The sequence below is a fragment of the Melospiza georgiana genome, chromosome 15 (genome assembly GCF_028018845.1).
Source record: "Melospiza georgiana isolate bMelGeo1 chromosome 15, bMelGeo1.pri, whole genome shotgun sequence".
Lineage (NCBI taxonomy): Eukaryota > Metazoa > Chordata > Aves > Passeriformes > Passerellidae > Melospiza > Melospiza georgiana.
The window spans coordinates 492603-517441 of record NC_080444.1 but is presented as its reverse complement, the minus strand read 5'-3'; the positions used below and the strand labels follow the sequence as shown (position 1 = coordinate 517441).

Below are 24839 nucleotides of genomic sequence, written 5' to 3'. Positions count from 1 at the left end.
ACAGGAAAATAATTTTATTAAATCCCTGTTTAATAGAGCAGGGGCAACTCACATGTGAACTCAGGTTGGTTTGGGTGGGCTTTACTTTTTTACAGAACAAATTCTGCCCTTTGTTTAATACAAATGCTTCCAAGTCCCTCCATAACCCTTCTCACTGGATACACGGCAGCTCAATGGACCAGGTAAACAATTGTGTCCCCAATGTCCCTTGTCAGGCCGTTCTCAGTGACACAGACATGCCTCTGGGCCAGGTCAATGTGGAAGATGGCTTGCTCCAGGATTGGAGACTTCCCTGCTTCCTCTTTGCCAAGCACTGGAACACGGCGGGGCCCAAGCACGGGGTCATCAAACCTCATCAGCTTCACTTTGGAGAGATCTGCACAGAGAGAGCAGCTGGTCAGGCCCTGGGAGCTGCACACAGGCCACAGCACCCACAGAGTTAATACCCAGAGCAGCGCTGAACCCTTGGAACTTCCCACCTGCTCCAAGGAGTGAGTTACCAACAGAAATGGGGATAAACCACACAGAAACACCAGCTCCTAATACCACATTCCAAGCCCTGAATTTGCTTTATCTGGCCCAAGACGGGTCTGAGTAACTGAACAGCTATTCCTCATTTTCTGAGGAATGAACTGCAGAGACTGGGAGGAAGAGGAGGGTGAGAATTGATTTCAATATTGATTTCAATACAATTTCCCATCAAAAGGCAGACTGATAAGACCAAGAAGGTGAGACCCTTCAGCTGAGCCTTCCTGCAAGTGCAGCCTTGCAGCCCTGTGCCCCTCAGCACACTGACACCTCCTGGGAGACAGGAGTCCCTGTTTCACCTCCCTCATTCCCAAAGCTCCACCCAGGAGCGGGCAGTGACTCCCATCCCTGCACACACAGGGATGTCCCACGTCTGTCACACCTGTGAGCACCCCCCCAGCACTGGCACAGCCGTGCCCTGCACTGGAGGCTACCTTTGATGCCCCTGTCCATCTTCATCAGGCGCCTGATGATGGTCTCTCTGTTGTCCCCCTGCCTGATGTCCATTTTGGTGGAGAAGTGGCCGTTGCAGGGCTGAGGGTTCACCAGGAACACAGACACGCCAGGCTGTGAGACACAACACAGACCTTAGAGGAGAACGTGCACGTGATCCCTCAGGAGAAACATGCAACTACACCAAATAAACATCTGCTGTTCGTGAATCTTCCAGAGGGATCACATCCCTTCAGAACCCACCCGGCCATGCTGGATACCAGCACTGCCCAAACTCTAAAATGCAGCCCAAAGTGAAACAATTGTTTAAGACATTTTTAGGGAATGACATTTTTACTTTGCAAGTAGAAATATTCATACATGATAAACATTCATGTCTGATCAAAGTTTTTAAATGGCATATTAAAAAAAACCCAGACAAAAGTAAAGTTTCAATTTAAGTTTTTTAATTAAGTTTTCAGATTTTCAATATCTGAATTTCTGATATTACCTCAGTTCTGAATACAGAAAATGGTTTTCCAGGACAGCACTCTTCTTTGATTTTATCTTCTGCTTCAGAAGCAAACTTCACCTCAATGTGATCCAGCTGTAAGAGAAAAAATCGGGGAGGAGGGAATAAGCAGGAGTTTATTGGCTTTAGAGGGAACAGCAGAGGCCACAGCCCCGTCAAACAGCTGCTGCTCCAGCCATCCCAATAAATGCCAAGTAGTAGGTGCCAAGTCTGTACCAACCTCCAGGGAATTTGTCAAATAGACAATGTTCTCCATGAGCACTGCACGCTCATCAAACTCCAGCTCGAGATCAAGAACACGAGAACCATTTTTCTCCAAGTTTTCCTGTGGGGGGGAGGGAAAAAGTATTAAAACCCTCCAAAGGCTGCAAGCAAAATGATACTTCAAAATGGCAAACTATCCACATTAGTCATGAAAAGAATAGGCTTGTAAATCCAAGAGCTCTCTGCTGGCACAACATTAACATTGGAGCAATAATTTTCTTGTAACAGGGCTGCTTCTTCTACAGGGAGCTGGTGACACTGATGGGAGGAGTAAGAGCAATTAGAACACATTTTTAATATAGAACTGAAAAGGTGTTTGACATTCACAGTTATTTAAATCCCTACTTAATGTGCAGGTTGAGAATTCACAAAATCAGTCAGCATTTCAGTGGTATTTCACAGCAGGAAGCTCAGGCTTATGACCCAGTTTAAAATAAAGGACAAGCCCACAACACCTGGACGTGCTCACAGCGAGTTCTCTGCAGGGAAATAACAACCACTTTGTACGTTAACATAAAAGTAACTTAATTAGTCCAGAAAGCCAGCAGCAACAGTCACAAGAGACACAGTATTAAAGGCAGTATAAAAACCACACAATTTTTTTTTTTTTTTTAACTAAAACAGAACTTCCTCTTTGGAGTTTAATCTGTCCCTGCCTGGCTCTCACATGCTGAGCCAGCTGTCTCCTTTGAAGCTCTGCTTTGTCAGCCTCAGCATGGTTGTGGTTTCCTGGTTTCCTCATCAGTTTAATGTGAAAGATTCCCTTTTAACATGGAACTGCTTCCCTTTGTAAATCACAGAGGTGCTCCTACATTTCAGTCCTGCTCTGATGAGTAGGAAGCACAAGCAGAGATGCTCCTTGTACCCTGGAATTGATGAATAATTGGTTTCAGAGAAAGACACTGCTCAGGGGAGTCTGAGCTCAGGTGTTTCCATGTCTCTGTGGGAAATAGGCTGCTGCTCTTTGGAAGCAAAAAGATGGATTTGAGGTAAGCCTCAGCTCCTTCCCCACTTGCCCCGGGATCACTCACTGCTGCCAGACTAAAGAGACCAAAACACAGCAAGGTTTCAGCCCGAACTCTTGGGACTGAGAGCTTGTCTGACCTTTCCCAGCTGGATCAGTGGATCTAACACATCCCACTGTTCTTACAAACTTAGACAGGAAGCTCCAGAACTGCTCTGCGCTCTCTGCTCCTCTGAAGATTTCCAAGCTCCCATGAAAAGGAACAATCAGAACAACCCCACAGAGAGAGCAAAGAACAGTTACACTCCTCATGACAAAGCTTACAAAGAGAAGTAATTATTATGTGCATTTCAAAAATCAAGCTAAAGCTTAAGGACAAAAAGGTTTTTTTACACTCATTAAGATTTTTTTCCATTAGTAATCCCTCTCAATTTCTACAGATCATGAAAAGTCATTAAAAAGGTTTTAAATCATACACTGCAACCCCCACCCTCATTTAAAAAAAAAAAAAATTGTTAATTCTTTGCTTCTTGGCTCTCCCTAGTTATTGTATTGAATTTTCATCTGCAACAGCAAGCAAAAGAAAGTTTCTTTAAAGAAATGGAAGCCAAGATCTTCATAGGCTTGCATGACTCAGGGAAAATAATGGACTATCAGCATATTAAGTAATAAACATAAGAATTACACACAAAATTCATAATTCCATTCAAGGCTCAGAACAGTCTGTTGTTTCCTCCCTTACACATAGTGCAATCAAACAGCTCTTGGCCTTATTCTCAGCTTCCAGTTTCTATGTCTCCAAAGCAACACTTGACTCATTTCAGCATGAAAAACTGGAGAAGTCAAATAGGATAAATTTCAAATACAGAGGGATCCAGGCATGTTTGGAGTACAGGTTGCATCACCCACAAAACACAGAAAGCACCAAGCCTCAACCAGATCCAGAGTTCACCTGGGCTAATTCACACAGAGACATTTTTATTATGCAGCTCTTCTAGAGATGTAGAAGATGTTTATAAACAAACCGTGGAAGATGACAAATAAGCACAGGGCAAGGGGAGACACTGCATTCACAAAAGCCTTTCCTGTAGCAGAATTGCCCCTCTGACACCTACCTTAACCATGGCAACAAAGGGCATCACCTTCTTCATATACTTCTTCAGCTCTGGCAAGGTGTTCAGCTCACTGGCAATTACTTTATTATCTGGCAGCTGACCTCCACTGTCCTAAAACAGGGATGAACAAACATTAAGGAGAACAGCTGCCATGAAAAACTTGCCTTTCAATATCATGTACCTTTCCTGCTTTCCCATAAACACCAGCAAGGTTTGTCAGCATCGTTGATTCCACAGATAGTTTTCTCATCCTTCTGAAACCCAAACAGCATTTAACACTAATACAGAAAAAAAGCCTATACAATGCCCAAAGGTGAAAATACCCCCAAGAACAAATCCCACACGAGGAATGTTGGTTTATCTCATTGCCACAAGCTGGAATAGTCAGGACTCCTGAATCTATCAGCTACAACCCTGGTGTGTTCAAGCTCAGGATGGTCCATTGGGATCCCAAAAGCCACTCTCAGCAGTTTCCCCATGTCAGAAACATAAGCCTTCTGTTTTCTTAATATATTTCTTCTTATACTGACTTATTCCATTTCAGCTATTTCTTGTGACACTGCTGAGTGGTTTACACTTACTCAAGGACTAGAACAAATCTTCTAAGCCCACTTGCAGAGAAGGTAGCAGTAGTCTGTCAGTCAACCATGTTTCCTCAAAAACATACTTGTAAAGAATATTTAAAAGCTAACCACTTACAATTGCAAGAAACAACAGAGCACAGGCATGCTTTTTACTCAGATTGTCAAAACCAATGAAATGCAACTGTCAAACCCATGACAGTCCTTGGGACATTTTCATTAAGCATCAAAACTTACTGGACAGTTGTAAAAGCATGAAGAAAATTAATCTACTGCAATAATTTGGTAACAAGGTGCAGCTTATAAACTTTCTACAGATGAGCCCCCAAACAGCTGGCAAGCAGCTGGAGGGCAGAGGAGGGGAGGAGCACCTGGAAGTGCTTGCGCAGGACGGACAGGGTGGTGTGCTGCCAGGGTGGGTAGCTCTTTGCCACGTAGATGGTACAGTGGGAAGGCTTCTGGGAGGGCTCTTTTGTACTTTTCTGAGGAAATAGAAAACAATCAGGAAGGGGTCCCTAGGCAATAGAGAATTACCACGTGCACACAAGCAGCAGCCTCACCTTTCCCTTGACAGGGGCCATGTAGCTCTTGAGGCGCAGGCGGAGCTCGTGGGCTGCCTCCATCAGGTACTGAGAGGAGCGGATCAGCACCTCGTCCACGGGCCCTGCTGCTGGCCACGAGGCCCTCATGATGGACTCAGCCTTGGGGCAGAGCAGACAGCAATGCACTGAGGGAACACACCTTGGCTGCTGGGCTCCCAGCCAGTACAGCTTCATTGGAAAAGAGTTCAGCCGGTTTGAACTCAGTGAGCACCCACCCATAACAACCCAAAGGAGGGGGCACACAGACAACAAGCACTGCCAGTGTGTTCAGGACTGTACAACAATCACAGCTACCACATGCCTATGGAATGCCATCTACAAGCAGAGGGCTTAAAAAACATCAAAACTAAGCTTTATGCAGAAGTGTAAGACTACTGCATTGTTACACTAAATTTTAGATCACCTCTTTGTAAGCAGACAATAATAGTGACTGGTATTAATGTTGCCCACATCATCACAGCAACAGGCCAGCTCCCTGCAGTCACTGTCCCAGGGACAATGAGCCAGTATGACTTCTTGTGTTCTGACATATCCTTTCTACTTGTACACAAATATCTGCCAGCCTGACATGGGTGTTACTGAAATCCATAGAAGCTCAGATGTGAATCGATGACAGAACTGAAACGCCAGTACCTTCCCCAGCAGGGACCAGATGTGCTCACACAGGTGGGGGCAGATGGGAGCCAGCAGCAGAGTCTGCACCTCGATGAACTGGAACACCAGCTCCCTGTGCATGCCCTCGATGGCCAGCTCCCGGTACTTGTCCTTGGCTGCCTGCAACAACAGCACAGCCTTCAGCCCTCTGCTGCCAGGGACACACACACACACACCTGCAGGCTCCAACATGCCTTCAGAATGTCAGCAGCTTGTCAGAATCCATTATTGAGTTCTAGGAACTGTACTTTCCTGAAGCACCCACATGTGACTCTGCCAGTCAGCCATTGGATTTTTGCATTTATGTGGTACTTTGAAAAACTGTTTATTGGCACAAACATAAAAGACAAAAACATCCGCAGCTGTGTATCAGGTGCTGTCATCCCAAATAACTTACATACTAATAAGAACTAAGAAAAAGGCAATGAATATGATCTATCATTACACATAATTCAGCCTATTTAACCCTACTCCTGAGTATCTCAAAGCAGCCACATGAAGGAGTGTGTGTAATTCATTAAATGGAGCAGCATGGCTCTGCAGACACTCTGGAGACATGGTTTATGGAGGATATCAAAAAGCACTATGCTTCCAAACAATTTTGTTGATGCATTTTCTGGCTTTCTTATGAAGAGTCCTTTATCATGAAAGATATAAAGGCAACACTATTTTTAATAGTGTCTTTTTTAAAGCAGCTTCTTGCTCATATTAGATATCAGGACTATTTTGCAGAATTGCATTTGCTTTCCTCTGGACCTTTGTAAACTGACACAAGCAAACCCCTATGATTCCACATTTATTCCCTTGAAGTACTCTTGTTTCTTGACACAATTCTGATTCCAATTCAGCTGTATGATTAAGGACCAGAGAAAGAAGGATTAAAAGAAATCCACTAAGTGACAAATACCAGGTGTCATTTTCTTACATCTCCTACCTGAAACTCAAAGAAGCCAGTTTTCAGAGCTTCCTTAAACATCATCTTCTCATAATTTTGGTCTGTCTTCATTATGCCTGCATTCATCTCACTGGGGAGGGAAGTGACAACATCAATACAGCATAGTCTGCCCCATGTAATGGCAACATTATAAAACTGTCAGCAATGCAGCCAAACCCCATAACCCATTCAGGAATGAGCTCTGTTTTATGAAATTCATTAATTTTTAGAAAAAATAACTACAGGATTCCTCCTTGCAAGGAAAAACCTGGTCCAAACTGCATTATTAACCTTCATACCACACCTGGCAAAGACTCTGTCATTGAAGGTGCTGGCTGGGCCACTCCTCAGGCTGTCTCTGTTTGCAATCATCTCCTTCACCCACTCCACCCACGTGTATAGACGAAGAATACCAGCATCTGCCATGGCTTCCACAAAGTTGGCATCTTCAACAGTGTCTCCAGCATCAGCCAAGGCCAAACGCATGCCTGAAGAACAGGGGATCAGCTGCCAGGGCTGGGTGCCACCAGCTGGCCGATACCCATGGAGTGCTGTGCCTCCTGCCCCTGTGACAGCTCCCTTCAGCTGGTTAACAATTGCAAAGCCAGGTCACAAACTGCCTGGCCAGCCAGAGATGCCCCAAAGGAGGCACTTCCCCTGGGAGAGGGACACTGCCCTCCTTGGGAGGGGACCAGACAGACACCAGAACCAGGAGCCCAGCACGGTCCCTGCCCAGAACACAGGGGCATGGCAGGAGCGTGGCACACATGGATGCACAGAGCACAGATATGTGCACAGCCCATGCACACCAACAGCATGTCCTGTGCTCTGACCCCCCCAGTGAAGGTGGAGAGCTCAAGCAGGCTGCTCCTGGCTGAACCACGTGTGCTAACACACATCCCAGTCTTCCATGTGGAGTTCAGCTTATCCACAAGGACAGGTGGCAAGTGGCAGATTTATTGCCATTCAATACTCCAATAAACTCCCTTGAGAGCAAAACACTAATTTTAGTCATTTTGGCATAATTGACAATCAGATGCAGGTCAGAACGCACTCACCATCTGCAGAAAACTTGTCAACAGCTTGAGTGAGGGTGAGGAAGTTGCCTGTCGATTTAGACATCTGAAAGAAAGATAAGAGTGTTTGTTTTCTCACACATCCCCTGTGTTGGTGGATAAGCAAGACAGACCCAGCAAGGGTTTGGGCAAACAATTTTCTCATGAATCACAGCAAAAAAGCGTCTTGGTAAATCTGAATGAGGTCTCACAGCAAAAGCAGACTGAACTCTGCATGCACTCAGCAACAAAATATAATCCCAGAAATTCCCTAAGTTAAACTTAAATACCACTTTAAAACTGGCAGCTTCAGATCACCATGTATTGATTTTTCAAGAAGAACTCCACTAGGGTTTATTTGGGGTTTTTGGATTCATATCAGACAGTCCCCAAGGCCTAATTCCTGGGTTCAGGCACCTGAATTCAGTGTCAGAACCTGCACATATTAGTGAGCTATTGCCCCAAACTTTTTCCTCTCACTGCACCTACTCCAATGCTCTAAAAATGTAAACTTCACTTAAATAAATGAATATTCTGTATTACTCTAAAACTTAACAGAAATCTTCACTGAACTTTTCACTAAATTGGTGTGCCCACACAAGAGCTGACTTAAGAGAAAGTGCTACCTAAAATCACAGACAAGGCAGGTCTTTAATGAATGAAAAACTGGAGGGCACTAATGAAGAAATGTCACTATTTCCCCTGCTTACATCACAAGAAGTTTCCAGTCTGGCTAGCAAATGCCTATTTTGACAACACAAAAGCCTGTCACACAAAACCTCACCGTACCTTTTCGGAATTGAGGAGCAGATGTCCATTGGCTCTCACAGCTACTGGCCATTTTTCCCTGTTCAAAGGCAAGATACAAATCTTTTGGCCAAGTAAATACATTTTCTCTTTTTAAAAATAGGAACAAACATTTTATATTCCAGTTTGAAATGAGTGCTTTGAGTGGAATCTTCAAAAAAAAATACCTAAGGGTTGTCTTAAATATATTAAGGAGTGTCTCTGAAGATGAAAAGAACTACAGTGTAAAGGCTAAGGATTATCATTGCTGAAACACAGGGCAGGGAGCAGTGCACTTGCAATTACAGTTCATTTACATCACCCTCCTCTGTTCAGATATTTTTAATTTAAAGGCCAGTGATTGGCACTGCCCAAGAGCACACAACAGTGCTGGGTCCACATTTCTACCCATGAAGGAAGGAGATATTGAACTATCCACAATCATCTTTACTACACATCAGAAACACACTTTTCCTATGTACAGTTTTATAGAACCCCTAAACCAAAATTCAAGGGAATGCAAACAGTATCTTCACCATAAAAGCATCATGCAATAGACTCTCAACCAGTCCTGCAGAGCTCATGGGAGTATACATGGCTCTTTTAATCATCCTTGAGAAGGAATTAAGGAGACTTAATAATAATGCCAAATAAATTCCAGTGCAGGAATGCAACTCAACACTGGGAAATGCACAGGACAAGATAACGCAGAAAAACCAGGGGAAATAATGGTAAAAAACCCTTCCATTTCAATCACTTCTGTTATAGAAGTGTATAATAATAATGGTAGAAAACCTTTCCATTTCAACAACTTTTGCTATAGACAGCTGTATTAAAGCTGCAATATGAAAGAATACATTTTCAACACAATTCTAAATGTTGTAGAGTCCAAAGGCCATTAGCAAATGTAACAGAACTGCAAAGTCTCCAGCCTTACCTGCCTCACATCCCAACTCACCTTTGCTCTGACCACATGGCCACATGATTGTAGAGGTAGTACGACAGGTGATTTGGAACAAGATCTTTGCCAGAAACTCTGAGATCCACAGGATACCAAAACTCAAACTCCTCCTTCAGCTTATCCAACTTTTCCTTTGGAATCTCAGTCTTTGGGAACGGAGCTGTCTTGAAGAAGATGTAATCCCAAACCTCTTTGGTCATTTGATGCGCCCTGCACAGAATCACATTGCACAGTCAGTAAAAGCTCCTCACATTCTAGCACTTTCTGTAAGGCAGCTTAAACCTGTGGCTCCATTCTCACAGCACAGTCCACCTGAGCAGCAAACACAGAGTGAGTGTCGAGGGCCTTTACCTGAGTTCACGTGACAGCTCTGTGCTATGCACAGAGGAAACACATTCTGGACCCCAAACACTTCCAGAACACATTAAAAAACACCTCAGATGGTGATCTGTACTACCATCCAGAAAAAATCCTACTGGCACAGGTTTGCTGGTTTGGTTCTGGCAGTTTTTGTTCCATGCTTTAAATTCCTGTGCTGTGACTGGGCTTGTGTTTGGTGCCAAATTCATTGTAACTGAAGGTGACTGAAAGGATGGGCCATAAATCCCCTTTTCCTTCACACCACAGAGCAAGTATCAGTAAAAAGCATTTTCCAAGGCTGCCAGATGTTATCTACTTGCATAGGAGAGCACTCTAATTGTACATGCTTAATTACATCAAATCTGTAATTCAGGGACGAGGATGCTCACTTCAAAGCTTGTTTCTAGACACGACTAGCTCGTGCAGTTTCTAGACACGACTAGCTCGTGCATAGCTTCTCTGTAATTAGAGAGGTTTCAGCCCAAATGACAGCCTTGCCCAGTCTCAGAGGTATTTCTGTAAGAATTTTATTCTGGAAATGGTTTTCAGATTAGTTATAACATAAAGTAAGAAAAGTTTCCATTCCAATACGTAAACTACTCCAGAAACTAGTCCATAAACCACACAGAATTAGAGCAGATGATTCAAGGCACAATCTGAAGTGTTTTTTCAACTCCAGACAGAGCTGTACTATCTCATCTCTCTGACCCCTATCACCATGCTTCAAAAGCCACTCCAACCAAGCGGCCACATGCCTCCTCCCCCTTGCTCTGAAGACTTCCACAGACAAGCTGTGGATAAAAGATGGTTCTGAGCTTCCAGGAGAGTGACAATGACAAAAACCAAGAGCTAAATCCTACTCCCTCAATACACTGGAGCCTCCAATTTATTGTGGTGTACAGCAGTCTCAGCAAGCAGACACCTAAGCAGCCAATCACCCAAAAACCTGCCAAGGCCCATTTCAAGGCAAGTCAAACAAGCATTGAAAAAGATGATTTACTCTCCACACAGTTCTTTCAGAGGTGCTTTCAGAAGCATTTTTCAACTCTCTTCCTCTCACTGCCTGTCACAGTCCTCTCTTTCCTTACCGCCCCTCTGCAAACCTGTTCTAACTCAGCTCATGGCAGGTTAAGTTTAATAAAGACACTTTTTACACACAAAACAAAGACTCGGCCTCCTTGGCAAGTCTTTCTGCATAGCAATTCAGGAGATAAGCACACCTAACTAAACAAGATAATTTAATGGTTCACTCTCCTTACCTGATGCCCAGAGGAGACTCTCCTTGGCCCCTGAGGTTCCCCCCCTGCAGCAGGTGAGCCACAGTGTAATAGGCCATGTAGATGGTGGAGTCAGAGAGAGACTCAATCAGCCACTGCTCATCCCAGGGTAAGCGGGTCCCTGCAGGGGAAGGCTGTGTCAGGCACCCAGCACCACCCCAACCCCTCACACACACACAGCAGCTGATGGTGATTGTCAGTGGAACACATAAACATACATACATACATCAGGGGAAGGCTGTGTCAGGCACCCAGCACCACCCTGAACCCCACAAACAGCAGTGATGGTGACATAAACGTATATACATACATCAGGGGAAGGCTGTGTCAGGCACCCAGCACCACCCTGAACCCCACAAACAGCAGTGATGGTGACATAAACGTATATACATACATCAGGGGAAGGCTGTGTCAGGCACCCAGCACCACCCTGAACCCCACAAACAGCAGTGATGGTGACATAAACGTATATACATACATCAGGGGCAGGCTGTGTCAGGCACCCAGCACCACCCTGAACCCCACAAACAGCAGTGATGGTGACATAAACGTATATACATACATCAGGGGAAGGCTGTGTCAGGCACCCAGCACCACCCTGAATCCCCCCCCACACACACAGAGCAGCTGATGATGATTTCCAGTGGAACACATACACATACATTAGTACATACATTAGTACTCACGCTAATGGGTTTAAAAAATATTTGATTTAAAAATTAAACTATGCATTTGAAAATTTTACTCAAGGGCAAACAGTTATTGACTTTCAACGTATTTCTGACACAGCTCAGCTCAAGAACATCTGCTGTGGGTTACAGTGCACATTTAGCAGCTGGCCCATGTCAGGCTACACAAGATGAAGGCTAATCAGGATTCGAGGAGAAAACTCAAGAAATGGTATAAGCTCCCTCTTCTGAGGTCCCTTCCAAATCAATGGCCCAGGCAGAAAGCTACCAAGATGCTACAAAGACTACCTGTAGTAGTGCAAATATTACCAGCCCCATGCACTTCCAACAAAGCACACCTTCTCTGGGATGCTGGGCCAAGATACCAGTAGGACAATGTTGCTCCCACAGTTCCCTGTGTCACTGGGGATGTTACATAGCACTTAAGCCTTCCAAATGAAATGAGGAGTACCATCCTTACAAAGAAGCAACCGAGAAAGGAATGTTTTACCTACCTAAGCCATATGTCCTGGAGCAGGCATGCTCTTGTAGCCAACCTAAGGTAGCTTCAAAATTTCTCCTAGTCTCTTCACAGAACCTGTAAGAAAGAAGCTCTTACTGCCTTCAGCCCTCTCAGACCCCCAAGAGCAGCAAAGTCACTCTCCTTTACAGGCACATTCATAACTCACGTCTCCAGATGTTGCAAGCACTCTGATGTCTGTTGCTTCCAGCTTGCTTCACCATAATCTAAATACCTACAGTCAGGAGAGGTTTATTGTAATAAAGCAATCGAGAAGTAGTGTACAATTGGAGCAACTTTGTAACTGCAGCTTTGTTTCACTCACCACTGGTCACAAAGGGCCACAACACACTCATCAGCAGATCTTGATATAACCTGTTTCTCAGGTTCCATATAAATCATGGCTTCACCCTAAGATTGAAAGGGCAACAGAAGCTGAGATTTAAGTACTTACCAAAGTACTGAAAATCCTGACAACTTACTAAAAAGCATCCCCTCCATTCTAATTTGGTTCATAGCATTTACTGCACAGCTCTCACCACTGCCCAAGCTCTCTGCCTCAGTATTCCCTCTGGTAAAAGGCAAGGCTTGACTCTGTAACTTCACTAAGGTACCAGCTCACAGCACTTTGTACAAAATGCATGAGGAAAAGGAGGACATAAGCACAAAATATTCCCCACCAACTATGCTCCCTGACTGAAACAGCTCCTAGGAAACTGGAGGACAGAGGGAGGGGGAAAGGCAAAGGAAAATGGGATGCTGAGCTTCAAATCTACTGCACACATCATGCGTGCTGATGCATTATAATCTGGACATAACAATGCCACAACAACAAGGGAATGATGACTAAATGCCTGAAGCCTCCTCTCACTCCCAGTCCTCATCAGGGAGTCTCATTAGAGGGATGCCACAGTCATTGTTTGTTTACTGCTGTTTTCTGAACCAGGAGCCCAGCAAGGTGGCATTTGCACAAACATGTCTCCCTCACTGGCTTGACAGAGACTTGACAACCCAGGTCCTACACTTCAGTATCCTCCCAGCTATGCTAAAGAATTAACTGGACCACCAGAACATGTCCTAGGGAGGGTGACAGAATAAGGCAGGGAACAAGAGAACTAATGAAGCTGCTCAGCCCACTCAGCCTAAGAAGACCAGGTCCCTCTCTCTGCAGTGACCCAAAACACCCTGAGGGCTGCAGAACCACACCAAGGGTTCCTCTGGTGACTCAGCCCTGTGAAAAGGACAAAGCAGACAGTTCAGAAGCAGCTGTGTGCACACTGCCACTTACCTTATCCAACATCAGCTTCTGAATCTGTTTCTTGACATCTTGAACTTTTTGTCCTTTGAATTCATCCACCAACATCACCTGCAAAGATGTGTCACAGGAGATCATTTTTTTCAAAATTTAGCAAGAAACAGGTGCCATAGGTGTTCAAATCAATATAAGGAAGTAGCAGGTGCTGCAATCTTTGACATGTAAAAAAATAAGAGTACAGGTATTAGGTTTTTTTCATTATGTGCAGTCATCTTTACCCAAAAACAGTTTGTACAATGTTAGCATCCACACAGATGACAGACTGCAAAGAGTCAGAAATAAAAACTATTGCTTGCTTACAAAAGAACAGCTGAGAAATACACATGGTAAGCTACTGAGGTAAAGACAGGAGAAAAAAGAAAGAAAAACAAAACAAACAAACAAAAAGACACCCAAAAAAAAAAAAAAAAAACCAAAAACAAACCAAAAAACTGCAACTAATACCACCTCCTCATTTCCTTCTCATTTCATATCAGTTTCCCTATCTATACTTGCAACAAAATGGATCAGCTCCCCAGAAGATGATCTCTTGTTCAGAAACCAGGTTACAATGCTCAGAAAACACAGCAATGTGTGAGTGGAAACTTTCTCCAATTCTACATCACTCCTTCAACTGCAGAACCCTACTGCAAGAAGAGTCTAAATGAAAAGTCCTTTGAGACTGTTTTGGGAAAACAGGACACTGGCCCTCCTTCTTGAGATTTTTTTTTTTTTAATTCTTTACCTGTCTTTTTTTCCCTCCTAGTTGAACTCACCAAGAAACCACTTACCAAAATCTTGTATTACTTACTCCTTCATAGAATCCTTTCAGGTACACTCTCTCCTTGGCCTCTGCAAGCTTCTCTCTGTCATTCTGGCTCTGGATTTTGAGCTCATCACAGACAAATGGAGCACAAAGGCTGCCATAGCCCGGGATTTCAATGATGGGCACCTGAGAATTAACAGAGGGCTGTCAAACCCCTCCTGCACCCCAGTACTCACTCCATACATTCACAGCATCCAACACAAGTTACACAGGGCTTACAACAGATGGCTGCAATTGCACTCATGGCCCAGAAGTTCTGGCAGCCCCAGTGTGACCCCTGAGCTGCCCAGGTGTGACCCATGACATGGCACCACACAGAGCTGTGCCAGGACTGGAGCTGGCCTGTGGAACCAAGGGTACTGCAGAATTCTGGGATGGCTTTACCTGTAACCTGCATTTCCTAATGAAAACTGCCTCTGCCTCAAGGCTGTGCTAACAGTGAGGGACTTCAGCTTTTTGCACTGAACAGATACCCTCCTCATTTGACCATGAGTGCATGAAGTTTTCATCAGCCAGCAGGTTATCAAGATAATAATGCATTCCATTTCCCAAATCAGTAACTCCTATAAAAATTGATAGTTTCCTTTCTCTCTGAAATATAGCATAGAACAACAAATCTTTGTTGCAACCCTTAACAAACCAAATGCTGCAACTACAGGAAGGTATGAAAACTTTATGTTTTTCAGCTTTCAGCTGAGAAGGACTTTAAACAGAAACTCTGGAAGGGTTAGCACAGCTCCTGGTTTGTTTCTCATCAGTGAACATAACATCCTGTGTGCTGTAGATGGACATGTCTGGGTGCACTCACCGGCTCAAAGGGCAGGACCATTTCATCTCTGATGCCATACTTCACCCTCAAAGCCTTGAAAGTTGGAAGAAAAAAAGCAATAGATAGAAGTCTTCTAGATGTAAAGGTTTTTATGCATTCATAGTGGATTTTTTTTACATAATGCTTCATTACAAATCAGACAAAGCCACTTCTCTGCCTTCTCACCATTTCTGACACCTGAGCTCAATCCTCATCTCATTTCCAGGTGATTCCTTGCCAAATTGTCTACATTTTTTAAAAGGGCAAAAATTGATATTGCTCTACCCTGAAATGAGTGGGCAGAAATTCAGTAGCCAGGGATAGCTGTTCAGACACTGAGGTACTCCTGCAGTTAGTAACAAGCACTTTCAGTCTCATTTGAAATTGATAGAGAATCTCAATCTCATTTTTGGAAGTCATTTCCACAACAGGAATTCATTTCTGTTTCCCTGGTGCTCTTCTCTACCTTAACATGCAGCACAAGTTACATGATTCTCATTCAAAATTCAGACCTGAAGTCTGAAGAAAACCCCATCTGTCCTAGCCCAGGTTTAAACTTCATTTATTTTTAACTGCTTTGATTTCAAGTTAGAGACACCAAAATGCCAATTAAAGCAAGTTTCATTTTTCTGACTGGATATTCACTTTTGACCCTTTTCAGCAAGGAAAGGAAACAGAAACAATTCAGCGAACAGACTGACCTGCTTCTTTTTCAAGTCTCTCAGTGCTGCAAAGTCATCTGGAGAGTCAGAGGGAACACTTGTCACCACTCCAGTTCCTTGGCAAAGGAAAAGATAAACAGATGAAAGGATTAGTCCCCACACACTGAATGTCAGTGCCCATCCAACAGGCTCTGCTGTAGAATTACCTTTATCCTCCTTGATGGTGAGCATGGGCAGGGCATATATGACCTTGTAGGTGCTGAGGGGTGCTGAAAGTGCAGCACCCAGAATCTCCTGAGCAGGACAAAGGAACAGCATTACAGTAAATCAGGGGCTTTCAGCCTAGTAGAGTAAGCTCTCCTGGATGATATTCTTCAAATTTTCTGTACATTTTCCTGACACATTACAAACAAACTAAATACATTTTATATACAGATGGACAAGGAGGAAGTACATATGAAAATGTGTAGTACTATTTGAGACAGGATATAGGTTATATAATGGTAGGAAAGTCAAATACCAAGAAACATAAACTACAAGTATGTAGAACTGGAAAAGCACAGGAAGCAGGAGAACAGTTTGCTTCCAAGTATCTGAAGCACAACAGCACTGAGGCAGAAGTGGCTTAGGAAGCCAGTGTCAAAAGTGACGTTACACAAAGAAAGCATATTGTCAAGATAGTCACACACTGACAGGAGGCAGTCAAGATGTAGCAGTCGTCTTCTACCTCACTAATTTGCTTGAATTCACATCATGTCTACTAACAAAGGAAAAAAACATGTATTTTCTACTTCATTCTTCAAGGCAAGATCAAGAAAGATGGTGACAAGTTGTAGTGAATGGAGATCAAGGGATGCCAACAGCTGAAGGTGCTTTGTATCAGGACGAATGAACACCACTGATGACACTTGCACAAAGCACACAAGTTAAGGACAGCAAACCCCAAAATCACCGACATTCACTACTCAGGTAAGAAAGCTTCATTCACACAGATGTACTGGAAATGTCACTACCAACAAAAGTCTTTTCCACATAACCCTTTCTAGCTATTGCTATTCCCCCTCCCTTACCATTTAATCTTCCCAGCAAGCACAAAAGCTTTCCTTAACACTATCCTTTCAGTACATCATGCCGAGGCAATAGGAATGCATCTGTCCCCAGCTAAGTGCACCAGGTTATTCTCCCAGCAGCAGCTCTGGCTTAGCTGCAAGGAAGCTGCCTGCTGCTTGCACTGTTTGCCACTAAAGATTTCAGTCACTCCAAAGTTTCTGCAATCCCTCCTGTATTTCCTTCCCCATTAGAACGGCACCATGGCCCTGTAAGGCCCAGCGGGGCAGCAGAGCTGGCCTGCAGGCTGCTCACCTCTCCCATGAGCTCCTTGACCACGGGCAGCACGCCGCTGTCGCGGGTGAAGCCCTGGTAGGACATGTTGCGCGCGGCGCGCTGCGTGCAGATGAAGATGTCCCCGCTGCCCGTCTCAAAGCCGATGTACTTCATGTCCGGGCGCAGCCAGCAGTTGGTCTGCCCAAACATGGTCTCTGGCCTCAGCGTGGCAGCCACCAGGAAGATGTTCTTCCCTCTCAAGCCACTGGGGGGAAAAGGTACTGGGTAAGTTACAAAATAAAACCATCATGGCTCACACAGAACAGGTTTTTACACTGACATCAACTTCCAAGCAACATTTCCTAAAAGACAGAAGTGGATCATTAGTTCATTGTGGGTTTTCCATTTTTTTTCCTTTTTTTTAAATTTTTTTTAATTCCTTCTTGAGGTCCACACAGACACAGCAAACAGAGCTGGTCAAAATTCTGACCAAGTCTATGAAGTGATGGAAATAACCAGGTAAAATTAAATTCTGCATTAATGTTTAATTCAATGGTCAGTTCTGGCCAGGAGATAGAGCCCATCTGCCACTAAAAAGTCAAGACTTACCTCAATTTTGCAGGATAAGGATCCAACACCTTCATTTTTATCAACGTGTATTCTTGAGGCCCAACACCCTAAAAGACCCACAGACAATGAATGCAGCAATCAATAAGTGGAACTCACTTGAGCAGGAAAGAAAACAAATCCTGTAGGAGCCTAATCCAAACACTATTTAAGGTACTGATGCTTTCCTCAGAGTAAATCCTGTTTCCATTAATATGAAAGGCTGTTCACTAAAATGCAGACTGCAGAGAGGTTATACTGTGCTCCTACAGCCAAAAACTTACTAGTCCCAGACACTGTCCGAGCAACATCTAAGTTAACAACAGCTTGTCTATTTAGTTTCAACAGATAACACAATGGAGTAATGCTGCTGGCACAGATTGCCAAACAACCATAGAAACCAGCTACAATGCAAAACACTATCCATAGTTCCAGACAAATCTGCTCAAGAGAGGAGTTCATTCAATTTTCACATGCACTGACAGCTGAGAGCCAGTGACTATACACATCCAAACTATCTGTACACATCCAAACTATGTTTTGCTGTAAGACATAACTTACATTCCATTTAGTATTTGAGATCATAAGCAATGCATGAAAATGTCAAGTTAAAACATTACCTCTCCTGTTTGCCTGTCATGATCCATGCAAGGCTGTCCGTCTTTAGGAGAATAAATTGTATATCTAGAAAAAGATTTTCATTTAGCAGTGAGTAAAATAGTGTATAGAGCACAAAAAAAGTATAGCTCTCTGGGAAAAAAAGACCTCTTAATGGCATTTTCAAATTTTGTTTGGATCTGTTTCCATCAGTGCTAATGTTCAGTTTTCATAAGAGCTTTCAGAATTGACTGGTTTTTGTTTGGAGTTGGTACCCAAGGGAAAACTAAACCTGGAAGACAAATCTCACATGCTTTGCTAGCACAACAACTACACTTCACTGCATCAGGCAGAGCACCAGCAAGGAACGATTTTGGTTTTTGGTGAGTTAAAAGCACACTCTAGAGACGTGTCACAGGGCTCTGTCTCTGGCACAGCTGAGCTTATCCACTCTCCCAAAAACTCAGAGCTGAGTGGCAGCTTACCGTTTGCCAAACTTAATCTTATTTCTTTCCTTTAGAGTAAGGAATTGCCATCGCACAAAGGAATCATAGTAGGGATTGACATCTGTTGTAATGAAGGAACGCCTCCAGTCCACCTGAAAATGGGCAAGAGGCTCCAGTAAGTAAGCACTATCAAGAAATCAGAGGAATCTCATAATACCATAACTATTACCTTAAAAAGAGTTTTCTCTCCAAAACGACAATGCAAGCACATATCCCATAAAGGGTGTAAGCTTAAATACACATCTGTGCCTGCTCTCTGAGCAGAGATGTCAAAGACTTGAGGTCCCTCCACTGACTGAGAAATTCAGAGGTTTTGTAGTAGTTTAAACCAGCCATTCGAGCTGCATTTCAGCACTGCCTTGTTTCATCACCTTTATTTCTCTCCATTTACAAAAATCTGTTGTCAGCAGGACAAGTACTTTTAGGAAGAAGAATGCTGAGATATCAAATAGAACTACTGTCGATACTGACTACTGATAAGTTAGCTCACATGGGAGCCATAAGTCATAATGTCTTTATTGGACTCATTTCCAGCTGTGACCACTGTACAGGGTACAAGCTCTATATAAGAAAGCACTTAATTATCACCCAAGACCATTTAATGTTAAATGACTAATTCCATAGATATCAGAAACATTCCTGGAATTATGCTGGTATTGCTCAGAAAATCTTAAGGAGAAGCAGCACGTTCACCAGCACAGTAACAATACAGGTATGGCTGCCTGCATAACTGAGGTTGGGATCACCCAGAGTCACCTTCAATCCCATGCTCTTCAGATCCTGGACAGCAAGGGGAGGGAAATAATCCAGCCAGTGCTCAGCTTCAGAAAAACTGACCACTTCTTCATCAGACAGACCCAAAGACTTCATGATCCCCCACTGGTATTTGGAAGAGCCAGTCTTGGCAGCAGCCTTGCTCTGCAAGAACAATTGGGATTAGGAAGAAGCCCACAGTCTTGTCACAAGAGCATTTGCCTCTGTTAATGTTATGGTTTCTGATTCCAGATACACAAGTTAATACAAATATTCTTGCATCCTCCCTCTAACAGTGAGAGTAATTGATTAGAGTTTCCATTCTACACCCTGTATTTACAGGGTTTCCATTCTACCACACCTTGTGTTCACAGTTCATTCTCTAGCCCTCCTGTTCCCAACTGCCCCATGCCAATGCCCAAAACACCTGCAGAGGCTCTGCCACAACAACCTGGCAAGGAATTGCCTGTTGTCGAGGCCCTGCTCAAACCCATGGGTTTCTGCACCATGGAAAGGTGGATAGCCCTGCACCCCTGTACCAAAAGCCTTTGCTGCTGTCACTTTGCTCATTGTACTTTTCCCAGCTGCTGTCCCTTGAGAATCTCCTGTCTCTCCCCAGCAGTGACCCAGGCAAGGTGACACCTCCTGTCCTGTAGAGCAGCCAGAACCCCAAACCCAGCAGCTCCAATGGGACAATCTCTTGAGCATACATAAACAACACACAGTGCATCTCTAAGAGTCTTTTCCCAGACTTGATTCTTTGCTTTGCTTTGGAATACTCCCAAAATCCTAAATCTCATTTAAAAACCTGGTAAGTGAAAATAGTTTGGATGATTTTACTGAGCATATCTAGACAGAACAGGTTAGACACCAACTTAAAAAACAATAACTAGAACAGCAGGGATACACATGCTTTACCTCTGAGAAAGAAGGGCTAATTCCTACAACCTGCTTAGGAATGTTCCATGAATGGATTAAAAAAAAAAGAGAAAAAAAATGAGAGTATTACTCTGGATCTGATCTGTTCATTCTCAGAAAACTATTAGGCAGCACATTAGCTTACCAATAAGGGTCCATGCATTAACATGGTATCTCTGGAACCATGCAGCTAATGCATTTTTTCAAGTCCACCCTAAAGCTAACTCAGCTACCTTGGAAAAAACAAAAAAATCTTTGTATTGAGGTTTCTGTGAGCCCAAAGGAGGAAAAGCCTACAATGTGCACACCGAAATTTTGACAGCACAGCTCTCAGTCCAAGAAGGCTTGGTTTAAACTTTACCTTTTTGCCTTTTGCTTTGTCTTTGATGATAATTTCTTCCTCTTTTTTACCAGAATTTTCTTCCTCTTCCTCCTCCTCATCAGGAAATTCCGGTGGGCAACCATACAACTCCATTTCTCTTTTCAGCTTATCTGCACAAGCCTGAACAGAGTTATTGGGAGTGTGTCAGCCAGGGCACCAGCTGCATCCACAGCCAAGGAGTGGGTTTTACTGATAACATGTTGCATTCCACGCTTTAAACTTTTTTTGGACCTTGCATTAAGATCTAGGAGATCGTGCCACTTCCATAACACCTTCCAGGGCAGGAAGAGGTTTACTGTAAGGATTTTCTTGCAAAGGAAAACATACAACAGGTAAAATTCAGTTTTCCAGCACTGTGTCTTTTAGAGTGATGTTATAGCTCAAGCACAACACAGGTTTATTACAAATTCAGGTTCCAAATTACACTGTTTTGGTGAGTTTTTAAATAAACTAAGGTGCTGTTGGGGATGGACAGTAAGCAAGGCCCCGAGCAGCCTTAGGGATAAAAACCCCATCAGAAACAACCCCCCAGCAACTGGCAAGGTCTCACCTTGATGGGCATCCCCGTGCAGTGCAGCCCAAAGGGAAACAGGCAGCTCCTCCCCTTCAGCCTCTGGTACCCGACGGCGAACTGCAGGCAGGGAAAATGGAACAGCTGAGCCAGGAACGGCCGGGCTGGGCCAGCTCCTGCTCACACACAGCTGGGACTCCTGCAACAGAGCCAGGGCAGGTGACAGAGCCAGGGCAGCCTTGCTGAGTGTGTCTCCAGGCCTGCCCCTGCGGCTGCCCAGGCACGGGCGCGCCAGGCTTCCAGGCTGGCTGCACAGGATGCTGCTCTGGAATCCCAGCACCCAAAACCTGCCCCCACACAGGCACAGAGTTACTCAAACCTGCTCCCACACAGAGCACAGCAACCACAAACAAAAGGGACAGGTCTCTGGTGAAGCTTGAGCCATTTAGCAGCACCTCCTAAAAATCTCATTTCAAAGAACAAACTGGGAAAACACCTGCAGCCCCATCTCATCAAATTAAAAATTACATTAATGGAATTCCCTTCAGCTAGTAATATTCCTACTGAAAATGTGGGGAAAAAGGAAAGTTTTAATAATTCATTACTAAATCTATAAAGGAATTGACATGGAATCCTATTAGCTCAAAACTGAACTACAAAATCAGCATTTGTTCTAGAATAGTACTTAAAGGTATCAGCAAAGGAGAATTCTTACCTCACATTTAGATAAGGAAAACGTGTGTCCCAGATGCAGGCGGCCATTCATGTAAGGGTAAGGAAAGGTAACAAAGTACTTCCCTTTGCTGAGAAGAAAGTCAAAGGATTAAAACACATAATGAGCTTTGTAAATGACCATCAGACAATACACAGCAAAACAGGTAACTGGGATGTTCAGCTATTATCAGCCCACAGCGATGTTAAAATATTTTCCTTGCCAGTAACATGAGTATTTGATTTTAAGCAGCTGATACACTAACAGGCTTTATCACCTTAAAAAATAAACACAAAAGTAAAGGCCCACAGAGGATTGGCATCACATAGAAACATTGAAACAGATACAGCATGCTCCCAAAGGTTACAACTTATAATCCTGCTTCTGCAAATTAATTACAGCAAAAGTTTAAAGACATTTATTTAATCTCCCACAGTGCGAGTTCAGATTTTAAGGGCACACTGCAAGCAATCACTCCTTTCACAGGGATATATTGTTGCAGGGTGTTTCAAAGATGTATTACGTTGTTGGAACCCGAGCTCTCAAAGCAGTCAAGAAAATATTTACATTTAGCACACTGAATTTCTACCTCCACCTTTGTACTTCAAGCCTTGTCTCTCCCCTTCACACACCCCCTCGATCCATTACCATGAAGGAATAAAGGCCAAGTCATTTGTTTGCCTGCAAAATCTACAAGTTAAGAACCTGACACCTGTTACACCACTTCAGTTACTATCTTGGTTTAGTCTGACTTTCCCACACACCAGATATTAAGCTCATGGTGCCAAGGTCACTGCTTTTCCAGCCAGGGACCTTCCACAGGATTAATGCTGCTCCCCCACAGCCCCCCACACCTGTGAGGAGCATGGATCCCACCAATTCCAAAGGAACTGTGCTTCCAGGCACGCTCCACATTCCCAGAGGATAAACAAGTCTCTCAGGGTGTACCCTGGGGCAGAAACAAGAGCAAGAGTCCCATGGTGTTCCCCAGAGTGCAGAGCACCCTCTGCACTGTGCAAGGCTCTCCCTATCCCTGCTGGGGCTGGGGCTGCAGCCAGTGGTGACCAGGAGGGCTCACCCAGGACCCTCCCCCAGCTCCACACAAGGACAAGAGGCTGCTCCACAGCACATCTGGGGGTCTGTGCAGCACTGCTGTGCCCTGTGGGGCAGAGCAGGACACACCTTCCCTCAGAGTGAAACCTCCCCAGGCGGAGGGCTCAGGCACCCACTGCGGAGCCTCCTCCATGGCAAAGAGCACAAGTCACCAAAGAGAACTGGTGTTCAGCCCACAGAGGGTACTGACACTGCCAGGGAATGAAAAAGCTTCCCTCATCCTGCTGGAACTCAGCCACACACGTACCCAGCTTTATGTCATCAGCTACAGAAATGCCAACAACGTGTGAGCAAGTCCCTCCAGCCGAGCCATGAATACTGCTCATTACAATGGGGCCCCTTTTCCCCCAGCAGATCTTGAATGAAAAGACATTTCAAGCAGTGACAAACTGAGTACAACCGTACCTCCTCTGGTCCTTCCTGTCTGCAGCATTGACCTCAAACACTCGATCACGCTCCCACTTCTGCTGGACCTCTCTTTCAATCTTCTTCAGGAAATCCACTTTCGCTGTTCCTTTACGCTCCTGTTCAGCAGAGAAAGGAAGAGAGGTCTGGCTGAACAGGGTAAGAAATAACAGGACGGTAACCCATCACAGACCACCCCAATCTCCTTGTCCAGGGGAAGCACTGCCCCAGGTCCCTGCAGCAGCGGTGGCACTGCCAGCCTGAGATCCAGCCCTCTGAAACTGGAGCCAAGATCTGCAAGGAAAGCACCAACAACCATTTCCCACAGCAAAGGACTCTACAGTAGCCAGGACACACACATACACGCTGGCCATCTTGCCAATAAAGAACAAACTCAGAGATCTCTGATCTGGGGAGGTAGAAGAGGATATAAATCATAAGTGAAAACTCCTACAGAACTCTGATTTTATTCCAGACTCTCCATAAAGACATGTGGTGCATCCCCCTCCTGACGTACATAAAGTGGGCACAGCACTCCCTATGCCAGGAAGAGGGCAGGTAACAGCTCTAAGTGTAGTTCATGGAGTTCTTCAGGTAAAGCATTCCAACCGATTTTCATTAAATCCGTGCTCAGTAGCCCTTCCTCTCATTCTTTTATCACATAACATAGGGCAAGTATTAAAGGATCTCATTCTTTCACCATATAACACACAGGAATTACTAAAGGACACACGCATTACGGACACACGCATTCCGCACTCATAAAGGCTGAGGATGTAGTTTTTGCCCATCAAAACCAAGACACGCCTAAGACCTTTACACCACGGGGCCGCAGCCGCCGGCCAAAGGCCCCGCGCACGCCGCCATAGGACCCTCGTTCCGGAGAGCGCGGCGCCGAGGAGTGACCCTGAGGAGCGGGTGAGGAGCCCCAGGAGCGCCGCGAGCCCCCGCAGAGCCCCAAAGCCAGAGCCCCGGCCCGGCTCCCGGACTCACCGCCATGTTGCCGCGCCTGACGAGGCCCGCACGGGCCGTGCCAAGCGGCAGCGCGCGGGGGAGCCCAGGCCGTACCAAGGCAGCGGGCGGGGGGACACCGGCGCTTTTTGGCGTGCAGGGAGGGGAGAGAAGGAGAGCGGCAGGGAGAGCGAGCGGAGCGGTCACTGCGGGCACTCGTCCCGGCTGGGGAGGGGGAA

At 44.7% G+C, this 24839-nt stretch overlaps 1 protein-coding gene across 1 annotated transcript; it reads right to left on the bottom strand.

The window, feature by feature from the left end:
- On the bottom strand, positions 1-24708 carry LARS1 (leucyl-tRNA synthetase 1). Its single transcript, XM_058034563.1, has 32 exons — positions 24643-24708; positions 23650-23768; positions 22135-22222; positions 21459-21539; positions 20888-21028; positions 19612-19773; positions 18835-18947; positions 18373-18436; positions 17756-17823; positions 17186-17411; positions 16030-16117; positions 15863-15939; positions 15162-15215; positions 14339-14479; positions 13522-13599; positions 12559-12644; positions 12403-12468; positions 12229-12311; positions 11028-11166; positions 9406-9618; positions 8451-8508; positions 7665-7728; positions 6911-7094; positions 6607-6697; positions 5652-5792; positions 4977-5117; positions 4788-4898; positions 3836-3946; positions 1713-1817; positions 1472-1567; positions 963-1095; positions 1-376 (listed from the first exon to the last, which is right to left on the bottom strand). The coding sequence occupies exons 1-32, from the start codon at positions 24646-24648 to the stop codon at positions 171-173; spliced, it is 3534 nt and encodes a 1177-aa protein (XP_057890546.1). The 5' UTR covers positions 24649-24708; the 3' UTR covers positions 1-170.
- Positions 24709-24839: the final 131 nt, after the last annotated feature.